Source organism: Propithecus coquereli, unplaced genomic scaffold (assembly GCF_000956105.1).
Source record: "Propithecus coquereli isolate 6110/MARCELLA unplaced genomic scaffold, Pcoq_1.0 Scaffold235, whole genome shotgun sequence".
NCBI classification, from domain to species: Eukaryota; Metazoa; Chordata; class Mammalia; order Primates; family Indriidae; genus Propithecus; species Propithecus coquereli.
In genome coordinates this window covers 3,085,900-3,112,517 of record NW_012147897.1, presented here as the reverse complement: position 1 = coordinate 3,112,517, position 26,618 = coordinate 3,085,900, and the positions used below count along the sequence as shown (strand labels likewise).

The following is a 26,618-nucleotide window of genomic DNA, read 5'->3' as shown; positions in this document are numbered from 1 at the left end:
TCCCCTTCCCCACCCCCACCGGCCTTTGCAAGACCCCATTCATCATTCCAGGCCCATCTTAAATGCAGGACCCTATATCCAAATGAATGAATGAGAATTTATGGAATGCCTAGGATGTATGGGTAATATCATTTATTTTATTTAATCCTTGAACCACACTTGGAGATAGATATTATTACTTATTCCGTGTGAGTGATGAAGGAGAAGTAACTTTGACCAGAGTCAAAGTCAGGAAATGGCAGCTCCTGCTGTGACTCAAATTCAGATTTTAGGGGCTTCAGACACCATGCTCCTCCAGACAGCCTTCTTGGTCCCAGATCCTGGTGAAGGAGATTCTCTCTCCTTTGAGCCCCTAGTAGCCTCCTCCTCCTTGGGCCTGAGCTCACCCTCCCTGGAAGCAGAGGATAACCTGGTCTGACCGTGCTCCCCTCAGCCCTGCTCCAGCCTTCGTCAGGTCTGGTCACCCTCAGTAGCAAGGCCTCAGGGAAAAACACGGTTAGGTCGGCAGTCTGTGCTTTGCCCAGCCAACCCCGCTGCCACCCCAGTCCCAGGCAAAGAAACTGTAGCTGGGCTGGACGAGGCTGGGAGGCCAGGCTCAGATGAGAGGGGTGGGATGAGGGTAGTGATGGATGGCAGACACTCAGGGATTGCCTGACTACAGAATGAGAGAGGGAGGACTCGGCCGGGCCCCCAGATCCTGCTTGCTAATCACATACCCCGCAAGATGGGGAGCTCACTGTATCCTCTGGGCAGCCCTTTGTGTTGTGGGATATCTCTGTAGGGAGAAAGTTCTTCCTCTTTGAGTTGAGACCAGTCTCTAGTGAGTCCCTCACCTCAACTTTGTCTCAGCTCTGCCTCCAGGGAGCCAAGGGGTAAATCTCTCCCTCCTCACTAAGTAACTGATAATTGGTGGGCAAGGAAGGGAGCCTACCTGGCCTCCCGTCTCTCTGCCCTGCCTTGCTGTGGGGCCTTGAGTGAAGCCCTCTGCTTCCCTGGGCCTCAGGTGTCTCATCTGAAAAGTGAGGAGTGGGTCAGGTTTCTCACGGGTGTGATCTCTGAATCTGGCATTTGAAGTCGGATTCTTACTTCCTTTAGTCTTTTCTTTCTGCTGTTTTGGGGCAAGTTTTGGGGGACAGTGGGGGGGAGATGGGGACCTCTCATTCCGGGAGTCACTCTCTCCCCTGTAACAATGGCCCCTACCATCTGAAATTTGTGCTTTTTCAGACTCCTTCACACACTGTCATGTTCTGCCTTCCCGTTACTTCTAGGACAGAAATCTTCATCTCATGTCACAGATGGGCAAACGGATGGAGAGGAGTGGAGACTCAGGTCACAGGCTCCCACGGTCCTGTGGCTTGGCTGTCGAGGTGAACTGGCTGGGGCCTTGGGCTCAGGAATCCCCTTGGTGGGGAGTGAGGGAGGTGGAGAGGGAGGCTGTTTAAAGATCTAGGCTGGGTCTCTGCCCAAAGGGAAGCTCAGCCAAGCAGACAGTGGCTTGGTTGCTTCTAGTGCTTTGTGAGTCCTTCTGTTCCCAGCTTCTTGGGGTCCAGAATGAGACAAAGTTATCTTTCATGAACAGAGGGGGTCTGGAAGTTTTCAGCCCTGAGAAGACTCATCTTGGAGGGGGGCGGGGCTGGTAGCACTGGACACAAGGTTGGAGAGAGAAACCCTAGGCTGGGATTTTGAAGCCAGGCCTACATGCAGATGTGCCAGGTGACCCTCAGCAGGTCACCCCTTTCTCTGGGCTTCTGGCTTCTCATCTATGAAAGGGGAATGAAAACGGTAACCCCTCTACCCGGTGAGTCATGGTGACCCAGTGAGGTCAGAGCCATAGAATCCCTTACAGAAATCAAGATGGGAAGGTTTTGATGGTCATAGTCATGGCCAATGATGGGCTTCAGATACAGATGGTCTCCAACTTAAATGATGGTTTGACTTACTATTTTTCGACTTTAAGGTGGCATGAAAACAATATGCATACACATTCAGTAGAAACTGTATTTTGAGCACCCACACAACCATTTTGTTTTTCACTTTCAGTACCGTGTTCAGTAAATTACATGAGCTATTTAACACTTTTTTATAAAATAGGCTTTGTGTTAGATGATTTTGCCCAACTCCAGGCTAATGTAAGTGTTCTGAGCATGTTTAAGGTAGGCAAGGCAAAGCGCCAATGTTTGGTAGGTTAGGCGTATTAAATGAATTTTCAACTTACGGTATTTTCAACTTATGATGGATTTATTGGGGCATAACCCCATCGTAAATCAAGGAGCATCTGTATTGAAGAGGGAGAGAAATGATGAGTGAGGGGACCCCCAGAAGCAACAAGCTCCAGGAAGAAGCTGTCTAAGGGGGCAATCTGGCTCCTGACTCTATTCCAAAGCCAGATAGAAACTATCTGAGATTGGCCCCTTTCCTACATAATTAGGCCTAAAGCACACAGGATTGGATTATTTATAATCTTTTGTTCATGATACATTCTCATCAGTTATTTAATTGGCTCTTACCAAAACCCAAAACAATACGACTAGGACTTTTACAATAACCTACATCTCATTATACAGTTCCCTTCCCACCCATTCTCCTGCTGTCCCACCACTCAGATAACTATCATTTCAAATCCTGTGTTCGACATTCTCTTGCTTTCCTTTTTATATGGTTTTATTGCATCTACATATTCCTTCCTATATATTTTCATTTTAATTGTTTTTAACTTTATGAAAAGGACATCTTGCTCTATATAATTTTTGGGGACTTCTTTTTTCTTAATATTATACTGCTATGACTTATCTATATTGTTGCATGTTGGTATAGTTCACCCTGGCAGCATGGAATATTCCAAGGGTGAATATAGCACAGTGTATTGATCCACTGTCTTATTGATGTGCATTTGGGTATTTCCAGGTGTTCGCCAAGTGTGGTGCATGACTCCAAGTGCACATGGACAGAAATGCTCTGGCCCAGGGCATGCAACTGTTCAACATTAGGAGACATTGCTAAGCTGGGATCAAACATCTCTTCTGTGTTTTCTGATCATCTGTGTTTCCGTTAATCCATAGTGCCTGTTGGTGCCTCTTGCCCATTCTTCTATTGGGATATAGTATTTTTAGTACTTTATGAAATTTTTGCTCTAACTTTTCTATTCTTACTATCCCTGGTGGCTTAGGGAGGGCTGGTAGCATTATCACTATTTTATAGGTAAAGAAACAGGCTCAAAACAGTGAAGGTGCTCAGTCAAAGTCGCAGACTCTGTTGCAGCCCTGCTGCACTGAGCTAATGCCTCTGAGGACTTTAGGCCTCAGCTCAGAAACCTTCTCTGTGCCTCAACTAGGTCAGGGCCACTCTGGTCCCAGCATCTCTCAGCCACTGACCATTCCATGAGCTCATCCTCTCCCTAGTGAGACCTTCCTTGGCCATGGCCCTCTGTATGTTGTTCCGAGCTCTCCTTCCCAGCTGTAATGGTCCTGGTGTGTATGTGTCATTTCATTATTGCCTGTCTCCTCCCTCAGACCATGTGCTTCCTGAGGGCAGGGACCCATTGCCCAGCATGATGACGGGCATACAGTAGGTGCTCAATAAATGCTGTTTACTGGATGAACTGTTTCTTTGTCTGCGCCCCCAACCCCCTGGATGCTTTCTGAGGGTAGGGTCTGGGTTTGAGCTCCTCTCAGAGGCACACAGCAAATGTTTGTTGATTAAATCAATGAGGGAGGAAGGGGCTGGCTGTGTCCACTGCTAGGACAGACCAAGTGCCCCTGGGCTTTGCCTGCTTGGGAGGAGAATCTCCACAAGACAGGCCCTCGTTCCTGGCTCCCCAATCCTTGACTCCGCTCCTCTGGTTCCCTGTCCTCAACTGCCAACAGCCCACACTTGAAGGGCTTTTTTCTAGAAGCTCCTTCCCTAGGCTTGGCCTTCCTCAGAACCTTCCTCTCTCTTTTCTTCACCCACCACCTCCACTTTCTCCTCTCCATCCCTCCCTCACTCACCCAACTCCACTGCCCCGTCATGCCTCCACCATTTAGAGATCCCCAGGCTCCTGCCTTCTACCTCTGCCTCCTCTTCAGCCCCCTAATGTTGGAGTTCCCAGGACTCTACCTGGGCCCTCCTCTCTTCTCACTCTCTCCCTCAGGAAGCATGTCCGCCCCATCAGCCTCCAGCCAGTTTGGAGCTGACCCTTCCCCGGGCTTTGTGCCTTTTCTAAGAAGCCTTCCTGGGTGTCCCCAGACCTTGTTGACTCCTAGCTCCCACCCGGGTCACTGCCTGGCCTCCACCTAAGGCCTACCATCTCAAAATAGAACCCGAGTAAAGGGATTAGTTTTGACTGTGGGTAACAAAGGCCTGGAAAACTAGTGGCTTAAAAAGGACAGACATTTATTTCTCTTTCATGCAAAAGTCTGGATTTAGGTGGCCCCCAGTTGGAATGGTTGGAGGCCCAAGCTGCTTCCTGCTTCCTGCTTCACCAGCCATAGAAGGAGCCCCTGCTCTCATGGACCAAGATGGTGTTCCAGCTGTCACATCCACCTTGTCAACAACAAGAAGGGACCGGGGAGGCAAAGACACTGTGGATCTCTTAAAGACTCTCCCCATATTAAACTGGCTTAGGGCACTTTGATTGTATCCCATTAACCAGGAGTAAGTTAACTGGCCATACCTAGCTGCAAGAGAGTCTGGGAAATGGAGTTTTTAACCCAGGAGGCCATGTGACCAGCCAAAGGGGGAGAACTAATATTGTGGTTGGCACCCAGCTGCTTCTGTCACACCTTCTTGGGGGTCCCAAGAAGGGAGATTGGGCAGGGAAGGTGGACACTTGGATGGCAGGTGAAGAAAGGAAAGGGAAAGGAGGGAGGGTGAGGGGGGTGGGGGTATCTAGTATCTGGGTTAGAGAAAGACTGACGCTGGCAAGTCAGTTCTCACATCTGGGCCTCAGTTTCCCTACCTGAGATATAATAAGGATTATAAATGAGAAAATGTGTGTAAAGCGTATTGCACGGTGCCTGGAACTTGCAGGGCCCAGTAAATGGTCACTGCTGTCACAGTTATGGTGCCCCAGTGCTTCCATGGACTGGCACCCAAGGCCTTCACTCTCCAGCTTCATATCCAGCCACAACCCCTCCTATCCCTCTTCCAGCAGTCTCCATGCCTTTGCCTGTGCTATTCCCTGCACCTGAAGCACCCTTACCCTCTGTTCAGTCCAGTTACTTCCATCCTTCAAGACCCAGTTGCCCTGCTCCATCCCCCGAGAAGTCTTCCCCAAGCCACAGGAAAGTCACCTTGGACCCCTCTGAACCTGCATAGTCCCCTGGCTCCTCATAGTCCCCCGTGTCCCCTCTGTCTCCCACCCCAGCACGCAGAACATCCCCAGGGTAAGCCCCCACCCCCTGTCCTCCACTGCGTGTGCTCTGGGTTAGAGTGAGGAGAGAGAAGTTGGGGGGAAGAGAGAAAGAGACAAAGGGAGGGAGAGGGGAAGGGGGAATTCGAGCCCCCAAACTGTACTTGGAGTCCCTGGTACTGGCATGTAATAAATGGTTTTTCCTTCTTATAGGAGCAGATGGGACTCATGGATTATGGTCCTTATTCTCAAAAAAGTATGATGAACTTTTTTTCTTAAAAGATCACTGCCTTTTAGGTAAGAGAGAAAGAGAAATGGTTGTAACCCCCTGCTTCGACCCCCCTTTTTAGAAGCCCCCATGCTTATTTCTAGAGAGGGACCCTAGAGGAACTTGTGTTCCAAAAAGGCAAAATAAGAGTAACATTCATTGCATGCTTACTATCTTCTAGGCATTTTTCTATTAATAAGTGCTTTGCACATATTAATTAATCCTCACAACAACTTTACAAGTATCATTTTTCCCATTTTATAGTTGGGGAAGTTGAGACACAAAGATATTAAATAACTTGCCCAGAGTAATGCAGTAAATGGTAGAGCCTGGACACACAGCCAGGTGGTCTGGCTCTGGAGTCTGTACTTTCCATGCTATTCTGCTTGCAAAGGGAATCTGGGAATGGAATTTACCTGTGGGCCACAATTTCCACTCCCAGAAAAGTAACCAAAGGGTCACAGCTCTTGGTAGTTGGCTGGGACAGTCATCAGGGACTCTACAGAGCTCAGCTGGGCTGTGGGCAGAGGCCTCCTGTCTCCTGCTTCACTCTGCCCCCTTCCCCGATCCCAGACAATCACGGAGACTGTCTCAGGCTCGGGACTAGATGCCAGGTGGGTGCTATCTGTCCTGCTTGGCATGGCATTTCACTGCACAGGAAATAAGAACCAGCCCACGTGCCTAATGTTCCCACATACCTATCTCACTGTGGTCAAAGAGTCAAAGTTCCTTCTGTCCAAATGGTCAGTCTCTCCGGCAAGGACACCTTGGATGGATTCCCAAGGTGGGTTGGGTTTCCACACTTCCTTGGCCAGCTGCAAACATGCCTCTGACATTACTGTGGGGTTTAACTTCTCCAAAGCACTGCTCTCTGAATGGCCCTGTTGCCCAACAGCCTTGGGACTAGGCAGGGCTAAAGAAAATATTGTGTAAATTATATGGTCCTCCCCCTCCCTGCTCTGTCCCCTGCCCTTCCTTCTCTGGCTTTACCTTCTAAAAAGGAAGACTCTGCCGTGGCTAGTCCTTTCGCTTATGGGGTCTGTGTGTTGCACCAGCAGCTGAGTGCAGGCTAGATTGTTCTACATGTGAAAAACAGATCTGGGAGGAGGAAATAAGGACTGGAGCTGTGCTCAGAGGGGAAGAAGATTCTTGGGTGCTACAACTCCCCTTTGCTGCCTCCTCCAGAGACCTTCAATAAAGATGCCTTTCTAAGGCGTTTTATGGCTCAGATCTGTGTTTGAGATGTGTTCATATAAGATGGCTTCAGGGCAGCCTTCTGGGCACCCACAGGTCGGAATGATGGACCTGAGAGGGCAGGGGTGTGACGCAGCGGGAACAGTCTGTCTTGGGACCGGTTAACAGCCTTCCAGCCATGGACCTCCATGTAGCAGCCCCCTGGTGGCCCTGAGTCTCCTCAGCTGCTGGCTTCTCCTTTTAGAATGAAGCAATGCTGTAGGGCTATGTCCCATCACTTGGAGGCCTGGTGGAGGTACCCCAGACACTGAGGATACCCCAAAGTTGAAGAGCCGCATTTGAAGAGGTGGGTGAAGGAGAAGTGGGTCTGGGGCTCTTCCTAGCATTTCATGCTCCGGCAGCCCCCTCCGCACACCCCACCCCCAGGTTTCATTGAAACTCAGTGTTGCTTTATAGCCACGCTTAGCTCATTTCTCCCTCCGGGTTTTGTACACATCGTGCCTTCCACCAGGAGCAACTCTGCTCTCTCTGCTCTTTGAATTCTTCCCAGCTCAAGTCCCACCTCTTCTAAAAAGCCTCCCCGATTCCTCCCTCTGCTGAGCTCCCACAGTCTGGGGCGTGTCTCGCCAACTCTTGCCCTTGTCTGGAGGTGGCTGTGGGACAGACAGCTCTTGTTTTCTCAGCTTTCACACACATGAAGACACCCGTCCTCCACCCCAGCCCTCTGCTTGTCTGCCCCACGGCAGAGCCCCACAGGAGGCTGGCCCAGGCTGCACTGTGCTCCCCGCTTCTGTCTGCTGAGCTCCCACTCAGCCTTTGACTCCTGGCTCAGATGCTTCCTCCTCAGAGAGGCCTTTCCTGACATCTTCTGGGCAACCCCTCCCCTAGCCACGCTTCCCTCTGTCACAGCCCTGATGACGTGTCAGTCTATGCATCCAGCAGTTGGGAGCCCATATGGGGTAAGGCTAGGGCCCCAGAACCAACCCAGGCCTGAGCAGTGTGTCAGTAAAGGTTTGCCGAATAAATGGAATATTACTCCCCCACCCCAGGAGCTCATAGTCATCCCTCAAAACCCAGCTCAAATGCCCCTTCCCAGAAGCTCTCACTTCTTCCTCCCATCTTCCCTCACCCACTTAATTGGTGACTCCAAAGTACGTAGCACAGCCCTTGTTTACATGTCACACTATATTTTTGTGAGCAGCTTAACATGGTTTCCCCAGCTCCCCATGGCTGACTTTTCAAGAGCCAGGCGCAGGCTGGTCTGTCACTGTGCCCATAGGACCTGGTCCAGAGAAAGGGCTCAATAAATAGTTGTTGGTGAGGTTCTGGGATCTGTGAGGGACCTTATTCCATGCCCAGCTGAGCTGAGCTCTAATTCTCTGCATGGTTTGGGGTTGGTGGGGCTTCTGGTGGCCTGGCCACAGTGGCAAACGTGATAGCTGCCGGGGCCCTGGTAGTCCTGCCCTGGTGGACTCAGCGACGCGGCCGCTGCCATTTGGCTGTCAGTTTCCGTATTAGCTCACGCGGCCGCTGGCGGAACTTCTTCTGGGTGAAGTAGAAGAGGATGGGATCCAGCACGCTGTTGGCGCTGGCAAAGGGCCGCATGCCTTTGTAGGCGGCTGCAAAGGCCTCCAGCACGGGGCAGGGGACACCTGGTGTGGAGCGCACTGCCAGGTAGGCTGTCTTGGTGATGTGGAAAGGCAGGAAACTGATGGCAAAGGTGGCTGTCACCACCACAGCCATGCGGGCCGCCTTAGCACGCCGCTCCTGGGCCACGGGCCCTGTCGGGCCGTCCTGGCGGCACAGGCGGTGAGCCAGGCGACAGTAGCAGGCCAGCAGGGCTGCAAAGGGCAGCAGGAAGCCGATGACCGTGAGGGCCATGCCGTAGGGCATGTAGTGGGTGGCCAGGGCGGGTGGGCTCAGGTCGTAGCAGACGGTGCGGTTACGCTGGATGCCTGTGGAGGCAAAGACAGCTGTGGGCAGGCACTGGGCTGTCACAGCCAGCCACACGGCTATACACACTAGCCAGGCAGCCCGGTGGCCCCCACACTTGTGCCAGGGAGCCAGTGGGTGGCAGATGCCCAGGTAGCGCTGGAAGCTGATGCAGGTGAGGAAGAGGATGCTGCCGTGCAGGTTGGCGTAGAAGAGGAAGCGGACCAGGCGGCAGGCGAGGTCACCAAAGGGCCAGTGGTCACCTTGGGCGTAGTTGTAGATGAGCAGGGGCAGGGAGCAGGCATACAGCAGGTCGGCCAGGGCCAGGTTTAGGGTGTACACGGCCGTGCGGGTCAGGGCCCGGCGGGATGTGCAAATCTGGGCAATGACACAGACGTTCAGCGGCAGGCCGGCTGCCAGCACCACTGAATACACAGGTGGCAGCAGCAGTCGCTTGAAATTCTCGCGGTAGACACAGGTGGTGGGTGGCAAGCCCAGAGCCTGGCCTGTGCCATTGTCCCACTCCATGGCTGCCCAACAGGGTGTCCTACATTTGGAGAGGCTGGGGAAGCAATACACAGCCTGTCAGTGACATGCTTACTCACCACCCAATAGGCACTGTCCCTCTCTGGGCCTTGATCTCCCCATCTGAACAATGAGGGCACTGACTTTGTCATCTATTATACTCACCACCCTCCGGAGGCCCCACACAGACCCTGCTTCAAGGAAACTTGGAGTACAATAAAGCTTAAGCTTGGGAGAAATCCAGTTTACTTTCTTTCTGTAGTATTCGTTTCCCTTCAGCCTTCCCAGTAAACTTCTATACATGCTTCAAAACCCTGGTCATATGTCTCCTTCTCTGTGTTACTAGAGGTTGATGGACTTGGGCTTGATGCTCAACTCTGCTATGGATTAGCTCCGTGAGCTTCGGGTAGTGATTTACCTTCTCTCAGAGATGGGGAAATGCTGCACCCACCTCTCCAGGATGTCATGAGGTGAGAAACACAAAATCATGCTATGCAGAGCTTCCCTTGGGCTCCCTGGGGTGTGGAGACTGTGATCATGGTGGGTCTGTGTGTCTCTCCGAGACCAAACCTTCTGAGGAGAAATGCCAGGTCTGGCATCTCTCTGTGTCTTACAGCCCAGCCCAGGGTCCAGAGCACAGAGGGCCCTGAACACTTTTAGTTAACCAGTATGAGCGGTCCACACTGCGGACAGTGCCCACCTCAGCCTGAACTCCACCTTCCAAATCCATGGTCCTTCTTTTGGCTGCAGTCTTGTTTTCTGTTAAATAGGGGAAAGAGGTGATTCAGGAGTTCCCTACAGCCTTCTTGCCCCTGACTTGAGGCTGCAAAGGTGGGTCTAGCCAAGCCACTGGCACAACAGCGGCGCCCTCTGGTGGCCAGAGTGAAAACAGCTTCCCTGAAAGCCAATGGTGAGGGACCAAGGCAGCCCCTTACTTTACAGGGAAGGAAATCCAGGCAGCGTGAGGGGCAGGGACCACTCAGTGTTACTTTGTGGTTGGAAGCAGAGGCAGAACCAGAACCCAACTGCGTGATTCAGAGGAGGCGGCTTAGTATAGCCCACGGACATGGGACATAGAGGTTACGCGCCTGGCTCAGAGCTAGGCAGGCCTGGCTTCAAATGTTGGCTCTCCCACTTCCATGCTGTATGACCCAGGTCATGTCACTTGCCTTTTCTGGGCCAGTGTCCTCATCAGTGAAATGTGCCATGGGCCTGACATTCAGTAGGTGCTCAATACATGCCACACCATAGCACCCTACACCTTGTCCCTCCTGTCATCCTTTCAGGGTAGGTTGTTGGGAGCCAGCAGCACAAATGCCTCAAGGGCTTAACGGGTTTCCTGGCAAGGTAAGTCTGAATCCTAGTTACTTGCCTCTAAACTAACTTTTTCTCGTTACTGGCGTCTACAGAGAATTTACAACTTACATCTGATGGATCTGCCCTTTAGATCGTGAGTCTAAGCTTCCTCTCTTTGCATTTTACCGATGGGAAAAACTGAAGCCCAGAAAAAATACAAAGTCCTGCAAATGCTCAGTGTGTGGTAAAGCCTTGACATCAAGTACACGGATTCTGGTCCAGATGCCCAGGTTCAGATCCCAGCTCTGCCATGTGTCAGCTGTGTGGTCTTGGCACATTATGTAACCTCAGTTTCCCCATCTGTAAAATGGGATAATATAGTACCTGCCTCATGAGGTTGTTGTGAGGATCAGAGCCTGGCACAGGGCCAAGTGCCAGCTGTTTTTAACATACCTGCTAAGAAAGGTTATGGGGTTTGAAAAAGTTGTATTGGAGCAAAACATACTCCTCCCGACTTAAAATGTGATTGTGATGAAACTATTTTACCTAAATTCTGGGCAAAATGATAATGTTTGGATTCTTTAGTCTGTATCCCACAACCCATATCACCTTCAGTTATCAAAGACTCTTCGTGGGGCTTCAACCCGTATGCTTGGAGTGCCGGGTGCCCAGCCAAATGAGGCAGGCCCTGGAGGGAGGCCAGAGGAAGGAGCACATGCATCCCCCACAGTGTCGCCAGCAAGCCCGGATTACACGGGCAAGAGAAGTTTGCTCATTCCTCTCTTCATTCATTGGATCAGGCCATTCTCTCATTCACGCATTCATTCTCTTGTTTTCACACACCAGGCATTTGTTGAGGACTCACTGCCTGGGGGACACCTGAGGGCACAGAATACAGATGGAGACAGAGCTACAGATGTGCCAGTCTGAGGCAGGAGACCAGTGTGAGCCACAGGCCAGAAGGGACTTTTCAGAGGAGAATGAAGGATGGTTGAGGAGGATTTCCATGGGCGGAGAAGGGCGGAAGGACACCCAGGTGGGAGGAAGGTGTGGCAAGCAGGGTCTGAGAGGAGGTGAGTCTGCCAGGGCAGAGGGTTGCAGTGAGGAGGAGAAAGTGGGTAGAAGGGTGCTGTGTCCCTAAACCTTCCTTTGGGCCTGTCACCCTCAGACCCCAGCCCCAGGGAGAACCCTCTGTCTCAGGTGACTGGAGACTGCAGTTGTTTTCTGCCCCCCACACTCCCTGGTGAGAGTGGTCCTCCATTGACCACCTCCCCTTCCTCTTGGAAGGAGGCAGGGGGCTGCAGGAGGGGATACAGGGAGCTGTCCTGCCCTCTGGGCAAAGCTGAGGGCTGTGCCAGAAAGGCTGGCTGCCTCCCTCCGCTTCCCGGCTCCCCCATCAGCTCTGCCTTCTGAGGACCTAGGAGCGTTGAGCTGTTCTCCCAGTTCCTGGTAGGGGCTGGCCTCAAGGGAGGGCTCACTGGGCTCCCACCCCAGGGTAGCAGCTGACATTGGCTGTCATATCTGTCATCTGCTCTTGAGTCTTAAGTCCTGGACCAGCTTAGACCCCAGCCTCTTCCTGGGCTCCAGCCACTCTGCTGGGGTGGGGAGCTCTCTAACAGGTGGCTCTGGCTACATCCTTCCCTACATCCCTCTGCCCTTTGGGGAAAAGCCCAAACCCCTTTCCTGACATTCAAGGCCCCTGACGAGCCCTCCAACCTCATCCAAAGTATCCCAGCTCCACTCCACTCTGCCCCTGTTTCTCACCCCTTCCTCTGTCATCACGCTATTCCCAAGACACGGTGACTGCCACACAGACATAGGCAGCCAGAGATCCAGATCCCCTCTGCAGCCTCCCCGTCTCTGCCGTTCCCTTTGCGCAAAGTGCCACTCAACCCACCTCCACTTGGCAAAGTCCCCAGTGTCCGTCAGGTGCCAGATCCCAGCTGCGTGGAATCCCGTCCTCTGGACCTCCTAACTGGCAGCCCTGGACCCAGCCTGCCTGCCCAAAGTCACAGTTCCTTGTGTCCAGCTGTCCCCACCCCACCCCGCACTGGCTCATGGCCCCAAGACACACCGACACTCACATTCAGCTTCTTGGCCTGTCCCTGCAGCACGGTGGTGGTCCCAAGTGTGTTCGGGCACAGGGAAGCCAGACCTGAGGCTCCCTACTCTCCGGCCCTCAGCTAGGCTGCGACACCTCCGGTGGGGCGGGCAGCTTCCTCTGTTTCCTGGCAGGGCTGTCTCTGACTGAGAGAGCCCCTACGGGGGCCACCACCTCCCTGCCACCCCCAACACCACGTGGAAACTGGGCCTAGAGGAGCAAAGAGGCAGAGAAAAGGCGTCCTTCCTGGAACCTCCCCCACCCCAGCAGGGGAAAGAGGGGCTGAGGGGGTAGAGAGAGAGGTGGGAGGAACAGGGACTGCCTGTCAAAGGCCAGCCCTACCGACACCGAAGTTTTCTTTCTCCTCAGCCCTCCCTCAGTCTTCTCATCTGTCAAATGGGCAGGCTGGTGATTAAAGAACTCTTGGCTCCTGTTTTAGCTTTAGAGCCACCAAGTGTCCACTCATCTTCCCAGTCACTTACTCCTCCATCCTGCCTTCCTTTCTCATTCATTCAGTGGCTCATTCACTGACACTGACACCCATCCCTTTATGCGGCAGTCCACTTACGTAGCCACTGTTCCCTCTCTCCTCTCCTTTTCCTTGTCTCTACACACGTTTATTGAGCACCTACTATATGTCAGATCCTCCCACGTTCTCCCAGCTAGTGGTCACTGCCCTTCTGCACAGCAGGCCCAGGGCTCCTAAGGAGCGAAGCGTGTGTGCTGCGGAGAGGGGGAGATCTTCCTGCCTGTCCCCAGCCCTCCCCAGCCCTTCCTCACCACTAAACCAGGCCTCAGAGCTGTGCGGAGGCTAGAGGAGGAGGTGTGGCTCCTCATTGTTCCCTGGCTCCAGAGGTGGCGGCAGCGTTCCAGGAGGGTGGCCGGGAGGAGGTGGCTTTTGGTTCAGAGCAGCAGAGGCAGCAGGGGAGGGGGCAGGGTGGAGCAGGGTGTCCAAGGCCTGGGGTGTCATTCTACCTTTGCCCCCACTCACTGTCTGACTCTGGCCCCTTCCCCTCTCTGAGCTTCCTCTGTAGCACGTGGTCGTACTGCCCACCAGCAGACTGGGAGGGTGGGGTGCCACAGAGGGCACTTCATCTTTTACCCTGTAAGGTGCTGAGGGGACCCCTAGACCCCAAGAGCAGCAGAGCCACAGGTGCCTTGAAGGCACTAATGTCACCCCAAACCCATTTTTATAGGCAGGGGGATTGAAGAACTGATTGGGAGCCAAAAGTCTGGATAAAACTCAGAAATTCAGATTTGAACTGCCTGGTAAACCCTTGGTCAGTTGTGCACAGATTGAGCACCTGCTGCTTATTCAGGTCTGTGCTAGGAGGCTGCTCGTGCCGGCTGAGAGCGTGGACCTCCCAGTCTGATTCGAGCTGTGCTGGGGCCCAGGACGGGGAGGTGTCCTGGCCTTCAGCCCAGCAGCCAGTCCTTTGCTGGGTCCCCAGGACAACCCCCCATGGCCACCTCGCCAGGGCAAGTGACTATCTGTCCCTGGAATGGGAGCAGCCCTGAGGGCTTCCTGGGGGTGTCAGCCCCAGTTCAGGGCTTGCTTCAGACACCTGAGGGTTTCAGTTCCTGCCACCTGGACAGGAAGCACAAGGCTGTCCCCATCAGGCCTCAGCCAAAGAACCCAGACATGCAGATCTGGAAACCCCTAATCCCACCCCTCTGTTCAGTAAGGGCACTTGGACCCACTTTAGAGGGGAGAGGGAGGCTCACGGGGTCCCACTTGACAGACTAAGGTCAGTTGCCCCTTCCCCACCCTCTTCTTGGGGGTTCAAGGACATCTAGGATCCCTGGCCTGGCATCTCAACAACCACCGAGTACCCATTACCCACCCGGCCTTTTAGTCCTTTGCCTTAGTACAGAGTCGAGGGTTCAGGGCGGGCGGACCTTGGAACCGCAGCATGATGGCGCGTGGGATTTCAAAGACCCTCAGGACGACTGAATCAGAGCGAAGGAAATGCCCGGTTCTCAGCAGGCCTCAGCTTTGCCTGTGGACCTGGCCAGGCCTGGGGGAGGGACAGCGCAGGTCTGAGGGGTCTCGGGCGCACCTAGGAGGCAGTAGGCTGGAGAAGGCGTGTGTGTTGCTGGGCATTGCGGGGCTGGAGGGACTTGGACGCAGAGAGTGAAGAGGGCTCTGGGCAGGATGCCCGGTGTGAGCAAAGGCACGAGCCTAACCGGTGTGAGAAATAAAGAATGAATGTTGTAGCCAGAGCATGGGGCGAGTTGTGGGAAGACAGGGCTAGGCGGAGGCCTATGGGGGGCTGGGCTGCCTGGCCTCAGCCTTCCCCAGCAGGCCTTCCAGCCTCCGGGCCTGTGCACATGCTGTTCCCACTGCCTGGAACGCTCACCCCCTTGTCTGAGTAAGTCCTACTCATCCTTCCTCGTTTTCTTGTCTGTAGGATGAGAATGATCATTGGCACTTGCCAATGAAGCTGTAAGAATTAAAGGAAACCATGTCTGTGGCCCGGCACACAGGCGGAATTGGTCAACCTTTGTTAACTGAATGAATCAGTCCAGGTCTCGCCTGGATGCCCCCACTTTGGCCTCCCTCAGCCCACTGAGGTCTCCACTCATCTCTGGGCCCTCAGCCCTGGGTGTCATTTCTGAAATGTCTGTTCTGTGCCAGATGTTTTGTCTGCAGTGCTGGCAAGGGGTGAGGGGATTATTCTCTCCATTTTACAGATGAAGAAACCAAGAAAGCCTCAGGAAGGCCAGTGAGTTTCCCAAGGTGACCCAGCCAGGTGGCATTTCAACACGGTCTTTCTGACTCTAAGGCCCCCCTTTCCATTGTTCCCCCAAAGTCCCTGCTTAGATGCTCGAACCAGGGGGTTCCCAGGCTAGTTGTGTCTTCCCTGCGCTGAGGGCCTGCGGCCATGAGATGGCGCCAGCGGACAGCCTGGGACGGACAGCCTGGCTCCTTCCCAGGGCTGCCCTGTGCTCAGGCAGGGCCAGTCTGCACGCAGCAGGGGCCTCCCCTCTGGGGCCGGCGCTGAGCAGCCTCGGGACTGGGCTGCCAGCCTCAGTTCCTCCTCACCCCCTCCCGGCCTTCCTGCTACTTACCCTTCCCAGAAACGCTCAAGCCCTTGCTCTCAGGTCCTCACCCTGGTCATCGTGGCTCACAGGAGCCACTGGGGACATTGGCAGTGGCAACGGGGCCAGTGCTGAGCCGTGCCTATCTGAGACAGAGGCCCCAGAGTGCGCCCTGACGCCAGGCATCCACTGCCCGTCTCCACTCCAGTGCACCATTGGCGCAAACACTGCAGTCCCTCGGCCCATAGCAGAGACAACCTCTGCCAGTTTCCTTTCTTCAGCTCAGGTGACAACATGGGGTCAGTTCTACAGCAGAAGAAATTCAGTTTAGACCTAAGGAAGAGCTGACAAGGGATGAAGCTCTTTGGGCTGCTTAGGTCCTATGGTCTCAGGATAAACTTTAGATGACCTCGCAGCCTCCCCTGCGCCCTCAAGGCCTTCCTATCTAGAGGGGATGAGGGGGCGTGTTGGCCAGAGGCAGGAGCTGGAAGCTTGAGTCACCGCCTGCCAGCTAGCCAAGGCAGGAACCAGCCCAGACCGGGCTGGACGTGGGAAGAGGCTTCCCAACCTTGCCCTGCCTGCCTGCTGGGAAATAAGGCCTGGAAACCCCCTTGCTGGGTCCCTGCCCGTGAGCTTAGCAGTGAAGGCACAGGATGACAGGGGCTTCCTTCCCCTGAGGAGTCAGATAGGCTGGGATCTACCACCAAATTGCTGTGTGACCTGGGGCAAGCCATCTACCCTCTCTGAGCCTGGGTAAACAGGGCAGCTATGGTACCTATCTACCTTACAGGGTCATTACAACCTCAGTGCTCCTGTCATCACCCCAGTCCTGACCCTGGGCAGCATCCATCTTCGGGCAGAGGTGCCCCGGGCCCTACCTCAGGCCACCCCTAGGCCAGCTTCCTGATGCCAGAGCTTCCTGGGACCCACAGGGCAGAGGCAGAGGGCAGAGTCCCCCCACCTGGAGGAGTCCTGGTCACACCTGTGGTGTCAGGCTAGACACAAAAGCAGACAGACCTGGAGGAGGGTGCAGGGAGGGCAGGAAACCTGATTTCTCTTCTCCTTTTCCACTTCCCCTTCTCACCTCCTGCTCAACAGGAATTAAAGCTGGAACCGAAACAGCCATTTTGAGTGCAAGGAAGGGGAAGCCACAGCTTTGGGGAATTTGGGGGTCGAGGCTGCTTCCTTTGTTTTCTCTCCCCCCTTTCAAGCTGAGCAAAGAGGGAACTTGCGTCTCCTGAGCCCCTACTATGTGCCAGGCCACAGCCACCCATGAGTGCACTCCCAGGAGCCCCACTGCAATCTGGACAAAGGTGTGTCTTAAGCATTGACGACGCACCAAGCATCGTGCAAAATGCTTTACATGCCGTATCTCCTTTACTCGTCACAATTATTAATACTATTTCCCCTTTACAGATAAGGAAGCTGAGGTGTGGCCAAGTCAGCAAGAGGTTCTGTCTTGGGAAGGTGAACATTGAGAGTTGGAGACCATGATGGCCCCGGTGGGCGCAGGGCTGAGAGGTCAAGGGCAGACCTGGGGCTGAGGAACTGTGACGCCCCGGGGATAGCAGGAGCAGGGGAGTCCCTGGTGAGCGGAGGGAGAGCCCGTGGTATCCCACCTTCCAAGTCCACGCCATCCACGGGGCCACGGCAGCTCCCACCCCATGCTCCGGGAGATCCCCCAGGGCCTTCCCTGGAGTGAGTGGGAGAGGCGCTGTTCCTTGCCTGGAACCCAAGGCTGTCCCATTGTTTGTCTCCCTGTGGAGGAGGCCACTTAGCTCTCCCTCAAGAAGAAAGCTGCTGTTTAGTTGCAAGGAGTGCAGCTGGCTGACAGCCTCAGTAAACGCCTTCAGGACCCAGCCACCCTCCCAGATAACCAGGCTCTGTCTGCTGGGGCGGAGACAGCCCAGGTCCAGCAGGCAGGCATCGTTCTGCTCCTCCGTAGCTTCTTCCCACCCTGTTCCCAGACCACCTCTCACAATGCCGGCCCTGCGCTCTGTTTGTCCTTTGGGGGGTGTCCCCTTCTCCCTTCTGGAGTCTTGAGGATCTGGGAGTGGTGAGCCTGTGACCGAGGCCTGCCAGTGAGTGAAGAGGGGGCTCCTCAGTTCCTGTCACTGGCTCAGGGGTGGACAGGCTACCCTCACGGGGTGCCCTGGAATCAATTCTGGGGCTCTTGTTGGAATACTGGGAAGGAGACAAGTTTTCCACTGGGCTTGCCTAGCCGGGAGGAAGTGAGGCTGGAGTTGCTAAAGCCAGTTGGACTAAGTGCCAGGCACTGTCCTGGGCACTGGAGATACCACCGAGGAGGAGACTGTCCAAAAATAAAGCCAAGGCATGGCGGAGTTGAGCGATGGGAACACACTGTTCCTGAAACGCCACTGAGTGCCTGGTTCCAGCTGGGCCTGAAGCTTTGCCTTCCACTGGGCTTCTTGGTGGTGTGAGTGAATCAACTCCCCTTTGCCTCGGCCCATCTGACCTAGGATCTGTCACTGACATCAGGACTCCTGCCCTATAGACCTGTACCCCATGCCCAAGAAGAAAGGTGACATTTCCCTATGGGAAAACTGAGGCCGGGGGGATTGGAAACCTGCCCAAATTGCACAGTAAATCTACCATGACACTCCGCCTCTTAGGAACAGAGTGGCTTAAGAAAGGACAAAGAAATGGAGGTCAGGAGTCAGGGCACAGGGTCAATGTCAGAGAGACTTCCTGCCTTCCCTTCTCTAACTTTGTTAGGAACTGGGAACAAGATCTGCTTTGCCTTTGGGGCCTCAGGGAATAGCACAGGCCTCAGCTCCCAAGAGGCATTGGGAAATGTTGGATGATTGAATCCAGTCTAAAAATGAGCCACAGGACTCTGTCCTTGGTGCTGCCTGGCTCTACACAATTTTCCTTTTTAAATTTTTGTCTCGACTGATGATAGAGAAGATTTGTCAAGGGGAATGAAGGTAATGGCTGCAGGAGTAGCACCTCTGAGCCTGCTTGGGTCTTCCAGCCCTGGCTTCAGGAAGGGCAGACCACCCACACTGCCTGTGTGTTTATCGTGACATAATCCTGCCCATTTCACTAACAGACACTGAGGCCCAAAGGAAAGCAGTTTTGTAGACCACAGCTCTCACTGATAAGGCTTGGGTGTGGAGGGAGCCTCAGAGAACCCCCCACCTCCCATGAAAGGCAGCCCCCTGCTTTGACTTCTGCTCTGACCATCTCTAGCACTTCCTGGAGCCTGAGCCTACTTGGCAGAGACAAGACATCCCACCGGACCCCAGAGTCTGGGGACCAATGACAGGGATCTGAGTTCTGGACCCTCAGAGTCAGAGGATCATTAAGATTATCTGACCCAGAACTACCCCCATCCCCAAGAATGAGGCTCCCTGACACCTTCCTGACAGGGCATCTCTGGCCCCTACTTGTATAATTCCCTTGACAGGGAGCTCACTCCTCTCCCAGGCTGCTGCATTCCACCTTGAGAAAGCTCATTGGGAGATAGGCTTTGTCACACCAAGTCCTGAGATCTGTCCTTAGTCACTGCTTTTCTCCCCCAGTCCAGCCTGCCTCTGGGACCATGGAGCTAACTGCCCTGGGACAGCCTGCAGAGATTGTCACAAGACTATTCATCTATGGTCTTCATTCCCACTGGGCAATTCCAGGGCTCATGTCCAGGCCCAGGGAGACTTAGTGGTGGATCCCATAAAGCAGGCATGAGGCCAGGGGGCCAAGGCTATTTCCAAACCTGAAGACAAAACCCTTTGCTACCCTCTGTCCTATCTTATTCCCTGCCTGGGGCCTGTGAGGGCGGCATGGTCTCTTCTTACCATTTTGGGAGGAGAAAACTGAGGTCCCCCCAAAGCTTAATATCTTGCCAGGGCTGCCAGTCAGTGATCTTCCAATCAGCACGACTGTCTTCTACCAAACCCCAAATCCTCACCCCCAAACATCAGTCGAGGTCCCTGGGGCCTCACTTGTGGCCAGTGCAGTGTGGGAGGAAGAGGGCTCGGTGGGTGATGGAGAGGTGGCCTGGGAGGAGGAGATCAAAGCCAGGGGCAGCTGCCTGGTTCAGAGTGCAATGTGGGAGGTTGGCGGGTGACAGGTGGCTCCTGCTGTGGAGTGTGTTGTTGCATGTGGAGTGTGTATGAAGAACATAGGTCAGGCCTTACTTCCTTGGGTGGTCACGCAAATGACACCTTCTCGAATGGGGCCTTCCCCCACCACTCTGAGCTAAACCCCCTACCATCCGCCCGTGCACACACGCACGCACGAAATTCCTGCCGCCCTTCTCTGCTATATTTTTCTCCTTGGCATTTACCATCTTTTAACAGATGACCCTGTTTGCTCACTTACGGTCTCTCTCCCCCACCAGAACGTAAACTCCTCCAGGGCAACAGTTTTCATGTTCTTTTCACTGCTATATTTCCAGCGCCTAGGACAATGCCTGGCATACAGTAGGTGCTCCATAAGTATTTGTTGAGTGAATTAATGAATACATTTCCAAGGGTGGCTCAATATTGTCTACACAGAGAGGACTTAGGGGCAGAAATCTGACCAGCTGCATAGGGAACTTGGCTTGAGGCTGTCTGTATAGCAAGCTGTAGTTTCACTCATGGTATGTGTTTATTGGGACTTGGGGCTGGATAGAGATTAAACGTGGGAGCCACAGGCCTTTAAACCATCCTGGGCTGCCTCTGTCTGGCTGTGTGTGCAAGACTCAGGCTGTGAGCAGTTGCAGCTTCGAGGGGCGAGCAGGACTTGGCCTGGTGGGGCAGGCGGCCTGCTTCTCCCTCCCGCCCTTTCTGAGGTCTTCCCTGCTGCTCTCACCTGGCGCACAATCCCTCCCTTCTACCAGGGCCCGGGATCTTCCTGGCCTCTCCCCTTTCCCTTGCCAGCCTGTACCTCCACCCCAGGACCCAGGACCCCCATGAACACAGCCAGTCAATTCATACCCCTCGTTTGCGGCACCATCCGACTGCTCCGTCCTGCTCTGTGGAGCTGAGTGTGGCTGGAGGATGTGACTCAGTCAAGCAACTGAGGCCCCACAGACCCGGTTGCTGCCCCCTTTGCCTGGGTCCCCAACCTTTTGTCTGTCCTGAGGTGGCCTCTCTCCCTTCTCTTCCAAGCCTTGGCCCCATCTTTCTTGTCAGCTCTATACCCTCAACCCTAATAGCCCTCAGCTCCTCCTTTCAGAAGGGCTGACTTCAACTGCCTGCCTCCTACATAAACCCCTGCGTCTGCTCCTTCTCTCCGCAGCCCTCTGCAGCCCTGCAGGGCCCCAGGCCACCTCCCCATGCCCCCCTCCTCTGCTGGTTCCTTCCCCTCAGCCCAAACACTCTCGATCTCTCTCATCCTGGCAAACCTCTTCCTCGGCCCCATGTGCCTCTCCAGCTGTGCCTCTTCCTTCTTTCAGTCAAGCTTCTGGAAGAGTTGCCTGCAATCTCTGCCTCCGCTTCCTCCCTGCACCCATTCCTCACACCCCTACAGTCATGTCTGGGACAGAGCAGGGAGCCTTTGGGCTGGGCTGCAGGAAGAGCAGTGGGCACCCTGTCTTGTAGGCGAGGCTGGCGGGATGGGACTGCGGAGCGAGTGACTGTCTGAGCTCCATCACAAGGCAGTCTCCAAAGTGATCTTGACAATGTAGACCTTGGTGCAGGGCTGGGGGAGGTGAGCCGCCTCTGTGGCTTCCAGGAAAGGGCCTGGACTCTGCCTGGAAGGTGGGTGAGCTCAGGGTAGGCAGTGGCACCTCCAGAATGTCTGTGTAAGCGGGATTTGGGGAATTCTGGAAGGAGTGGATGAGGGGACTGGTTCGGATGATACATTTGCATAGCTCATGACATTGGTTTCAGAAAACCTCAATTGTCTGCACCACAGAATGGGGGGGGCTGCCAATTATGGAGAGGTGAGGGTGGGGGGCACAGGGCTCTCCAAGCTGCCCACTGGCAATGCCCCTGAGGATTCAAACTGTGAGGCTTCACTCCTGAAACAGGTCTCTCCTCAGAGCTCCCCAGAAAACTCAAGAGTTCTTTAAACCCCATGCCAGGAATTAGATCCAAACACCCATTCCCGGCATTTGTACCCCCTGTCACCCATCACTGTTCCCTCTGCAAAGCTTGACTTCCGACAGACCTGGTTCCCATGCTCATTCTGCAGCTTGTGAGCAGTGACTTACCTCTCAGAGCCTTAGAGTCCTTAGTAATAAAGTATTATAAACAATCGCAGCATTGTTGGCGGCTCAAATGAAATAACGGATCAAGATCACCTAACCTGACATCTGGTGCGCAGTAGGTGTGCACTCAGTGGGGCTTCTATTATCACTCAAAATTTTAGCACAGACCAGCTAAACTCATGAGAAATGGCCTCCCTCGAGACCTTTGCTCCCTCCCTTCCTCCTTCACTCAGTCATTCGTTCATTTGACGTGCATTTGCAGTGAGTCTTACGATGTGCAGGGATCTCACTGGGCTCTGGGCTCTGTTCTTCGAGGAGCCCCAGCTGGTGGGAAAGGCAGATGAAGATGGAGACCCAGGGGTCCCTGGGAAGACACAGGAGGCCTCTCCCCTGCCTGGGGCATCAGAGAAGGCTCTTTGGTGGAATGTGGACAAGGAAAGGGAAGGTGTTCAGACAGAGAGACCTGCTGGGCACAGAGGCCACTGACCCAGCCTAGGCCATCTCCACAGGCCAACAACTGCATCTTGCACAACTCCTGCCCTCCCGTGGAGCTACTACAGGCCAGCCATTGGGCAGGGGGAACAGCAAGACACCTCCCCGTGCTGGGGCCAGAGCACTGGCCCTAACACTGGACAAGTCAATAGTCAGAGAGAAAGAGTCTGGGCTGCCAGATCCCCACCCTTAGTAAAATTGAAAACCATTTCAGAGACAAATGGGGAAATGGCCCCAGGGCAGAAGGGGGTGGGGTGGGTGTTGGACCCAGCTTCCTGAAAGTCTCCACTGGCCCCAGGTCCTCTGCTGTAATGGGCACCTGTCGCCAGGCTCTACAGACTTGCTCCTCCTCTGGGGAACCCAGAAAGCCTATCCTCGGAGCTCTGGGTCTGGAGACTGACAAATTGTGGTCCCAGCCACCACACTGGACAGGGTGCTTTAATTGGTCTGAGCACTGGCTTCCTCAACTACAGATGGAAATAGCAATGATCCCGTCTGCGCTCACTTTTGTGTGCAACACTTGACACATCAGAGGTGCTCAGTAATGATAGCCATTGTTAACATTGCTTAACCTTCTCTTTCAGCCCACTAGTGGTCAAGTGATTTGTTCATTTGCTCTTTCATTCATTTATTCATTCAGCCAACCAGCCAGCCAGCACATGCACACTAGGCAAGCCACAGCAGTTAAAGAACAAGGTTTTGGGAGTTAGGTAAGAGTTGAAACTCCAGCACTGCCGCTAGTTGGCTGGGTAACTCTGGGAAGGCCACTTCCCCTCATTGAGCCTACATTTTCTTGCCTATAGAATGGGAACAATAATAGCATCTCTGAGGGCACAGGGATGTTATAAAAATGATGTGAAAGCAGCCAGCAGGGGGAAAGCAGGTGGCAGGTGGGTGGCACCGAGGAGCCAGGCAAACTTGTGGCCCTGCAGCCAGGGCCATGCTGGGAGCTCTCCGCAGTCAGGTCTCCAGGGACAGCCACAGGATGAGGCAAGGGCAGGAGAGAAGAGTCTGCAGGCTCAGAGACAATTGTTAGATTTCCGGACATGGCCCCCTCCCTTTCTAGTAAACCAAAAAATAGTAAGGAAATGCAAAAAAAGATTGTAAGAATTTTAGAGGAGAAAAATTCCAGCCAAACAGGAGTCTTGGGCGGTATGGGGTCACCCCGACCCAGATAGGCCTGGAGAACGTGCACAGGCGCACACGTGTACATACACTCGCAAGCTGCACATTCTCACCCATGCACACACTCAAGGGCTTGCACACACATGCAGCTGCACCATCAGACGCACAGCCCTTGAGAGTTTGCAAAGAGCCTTCTCATTTTTCATCTCATTTGATACTGAGAGGGAGAGAGACTGTCCCTGAATCGGCTTAGGACCTATTCTGGAGCTGGCAAGAGATGTGAATCCCAAACATCCCCTCTTCAAGAGCCCAGGGCTGAACGCATGGGCTGTGCTACCTCTTTTCTCCGTGGCAGTATCAGCAGAGCTGAATGGCAATAGAAACTCCAGAAAAGTTTTTTTTTTTTTTTTGAGACAGAGTCTCACTCTGTCACCCTGGGCAGAGTGCAGCGGCATCATCATGGCTCACTACAGCCTCAGACTCCTGGGCTCAAGCAATCCTCCTGACTCAGCCTCCCAGGTAGCTGGGACTATAGGCGCTCACCACAACTCCTGGCTAATTTTTCTATTTTTTTTTTTTTGAGACAGAGTCTCACTCTGTTGCCCTGGCTAGAGTGAGTGCCGTGGCGTTAGCCCAGCTCACAGCAACCTCAAACTCCTGGGCTCAAGCGATCCTCTTGCCTCAGCCTCCCGAGTTGCTGGGACTACAGGTATGCACCACCATGCCCGGGTAATTTTTTCTATATATTTTTAGTTGTCCAGATAATTTCTTTCTATTTTTTTAGTAGAGACGGGGTCTCGCTCTTGCTCAGGCTGGTCTCAAACTCCTGACCTCAAGCAATCCTCCTGCTTTGGCCTCCCAGAGTGCTACAAGATTACAGGTGTGAGTCACCTCGCCCAGCCTCTAGAAAAGTTTTAACCCAGCTTCCCCAGATACCCTTCTTCTTTTTTTTTTTTTTTTTTTTGAGACAGGGTCTTGCTCTGTCGCTCAGGCTAGAGTGCAGTGGTGTCATCATAGCTCACTGCAATCTCAAACTCCTGGGCTCAAGTGATCCTCCTGCCTCAGCTTTCCCAGTAGCTGGGACTACAGGCACATGCCACCACACGTGGCTAATTTTTCTATTTTTTTGTAGGAGCAGGGTTCCTCTATGTTGCTCAGGCCAGTCTTGAACTTCTGCCCAAAGCTCTCAAAGTGCTGGGATTACAGGCATGAGCTACCACGCCTGGCCCAGATACACTCTTTCATCCTGCTTCACTCCCCTTAACAAAAATCACCTCTGAACTCAGGGACTCAATTTCTACACCAGTCACCTGGGATCAGCTCCAGGCTGCCTTGAGATTTCGCTGGGTGACAGAAATAAGAAGTGTCCCAAAGACCTCCTCTGTGGACTCCCATTTGGTCACTTAATCCTTTCTACCCACTCTCCCCACCAAGGTTTCTGGGGAGCTCTAAGGGCGGGGCCCAGCCTCCTCCCTAGAGACCCTCACCAGCACACTGCACTTAACAGTTTACAAATACGCAAGGAGAGCTCATTGTCACCCCCATTTTAGAGAGTAAGAAATTGAGGCCTAGAGAGGAAAAGTGTCCTGTGCCATTTGCAACTCAAACTCAGACCTACATGGCTCTGAATCCTGCCTCACTATTCCACTCCTCCGACACAACCCAGCCAATGTCTCCAACTCCTCCCCTCCCTCCCTGCTGTGCAGCCCTTGGGCTCTAGGCACAACCAGGCAGAGGAAGGAAGGAGGAGCCCCACGCCTGTCCCACTCCCACTCCGGCCCGCGAGGAGCTGCGGTGGCCACAAGCGGACGGCCTGCACTCAAGAAGCTCCTAGAGGAGCTGGGGCACAGACCCTTCCAGAGCACTGACCGAGAAAACTCACCCGGGACTTAGCAGTGCCCCACTTGCAGTCCGTGAAGTCCTGGAGCAAATTCCTGCTCCCGGAGGAGCCCCTACTGCCAGCCAGCTCCTGGGCTACTGTCGCATGCCACGTCTCTCAGAAATCTGGAGAGGCAGCAGATGAGGAAACTGAGACACCCAAGGAGGGGAAGTGACTTGCCACAGAGCTGGCCAGGACTCGAATCCTGAGAACCTTCAAGTTCAAGTCCCCAGCGCCAAGGCTGACTGAGCCACCACCCCGCTGCAAGGAAGTCACTTCACCCTCTGAGTCTGCTCATCCAAAGAATGGGTATCATCAGTTGAGCCCCAAGGGCTATTGGGAGGATGGAGCAAGATAAGATTTAAGGACCCCGGCCTTGCACAGGGAAGGCACTCATCAGATGACCACTTTTTCTCCTCCTCCCCACCCCCACCCTAGCCCTCTCCTGGCCTCTCTCGGGTCTGGAGATGATCCTGTTCCTGCTCATTGCTGCCACAGGGAACAGTTAACTTGGTTTTCTCAGCAGTGCCTGGAAGGTCCGTTAAAGGAGGCTGAGACCCCAAGACTAACAGCTGCATTGTCTGTAGCTCCAAGCCCATGGGTCCAGATACCCTCACCCCAGAGACGGAGGATGGCTCCTCCAATGGCAGGTGATTTTGGGGGGAAAGGCTGAGCCCGGGTAGCCTCCCCCTCCCCAGCTTTAATCCCTCCTTGAACTTGGGCATTACGGGGAGGAGGCAGCCAGGATGGCTCTGCCTTGGCCCATGGTGGGCCTGGGCCAGCCTCTCCTCATCTGTAAGGTTATTCACTCTCCCTCCTCTTCTTTCTCTTCCTCTTCTGTTTTACAAGTACTTACTGGGAACATACTCTGTTTAGGTAATGTTTGAGTCACTTGAGGACACAAAACAAAGTCCCTGCCCTGAGATGCCTATATTCTAGCGGGGAGACTGGTTTATTCGAGTTAATGAGTACATATATAGCAGGACAGGTGGTGATAAGACCTATAAGGAAAAGTAACAAAGGGTAAAAGGCAGAGATGGAGGGGCTGCAACCTTGGATAGGCGGGATAGGCACCACCGGGGCTGGTGGGATCCCCTTCTCCCCACACTACCTCCCACCTCTCTAGAGAAGCCCACCCAGCCTGGAGGAGACCCTGCCCCAGGCCCTGAGCCCCCACTGTGTGCCAGGCCCTGCCTCAGCAGATCTCAGCAGCAGGCCAGGGCCCGAGTGCCGCTTAGGACTGCCAGGGCTTTGGCATGGGGCATCCTGAGCTTGCCT

General features: G+C 54.0%; 1 protein-coding gene across 2 annotated transcripts; it reads right to left on the bottom strand.

The window, feature by feature from the left end:
• Positions 1–7,963: 7,963 nt before the first annotated feature.
• Positions 7,964–25,537, bottom strand: P2RY6 (pyrimidinergic receptor P2Y, G-protein coupled, 6). 2 transcript variants are annotated; one of them, XM_012645612.1, is made up of 2 exons: positions 25,344–25,537; positions 7,964–9,285 (listed from the first exon to the last, which is right to left on the bottom strand). In XM_012645612.1, exon 2 carries the CDS (start codon positions 9,249–9,251, stop codon positions 8,265–8,267), a length of 987 nt encoding a protein of 328 aa, XP_012501066.1. In that variant the 5' UTR covers positions 9,252–9,285; positions 25,344–25,537; the 3' UTR covers positions 7,964–8,264. The 2 variants fall into 2 exon arrangements, with proteins under 2 accessions (XP_012501066.1, XP_012501067.1); XM_012645613.1 differs by lacking the exon at positions 25,344–25,537 and adding an exon at positions 12,629–12,772 and having other exon boundaries at positions 8,000–9,285.
• Between the last annotated feature and the right edge of the window lie 1,081 nt (positions 25,538–26,618).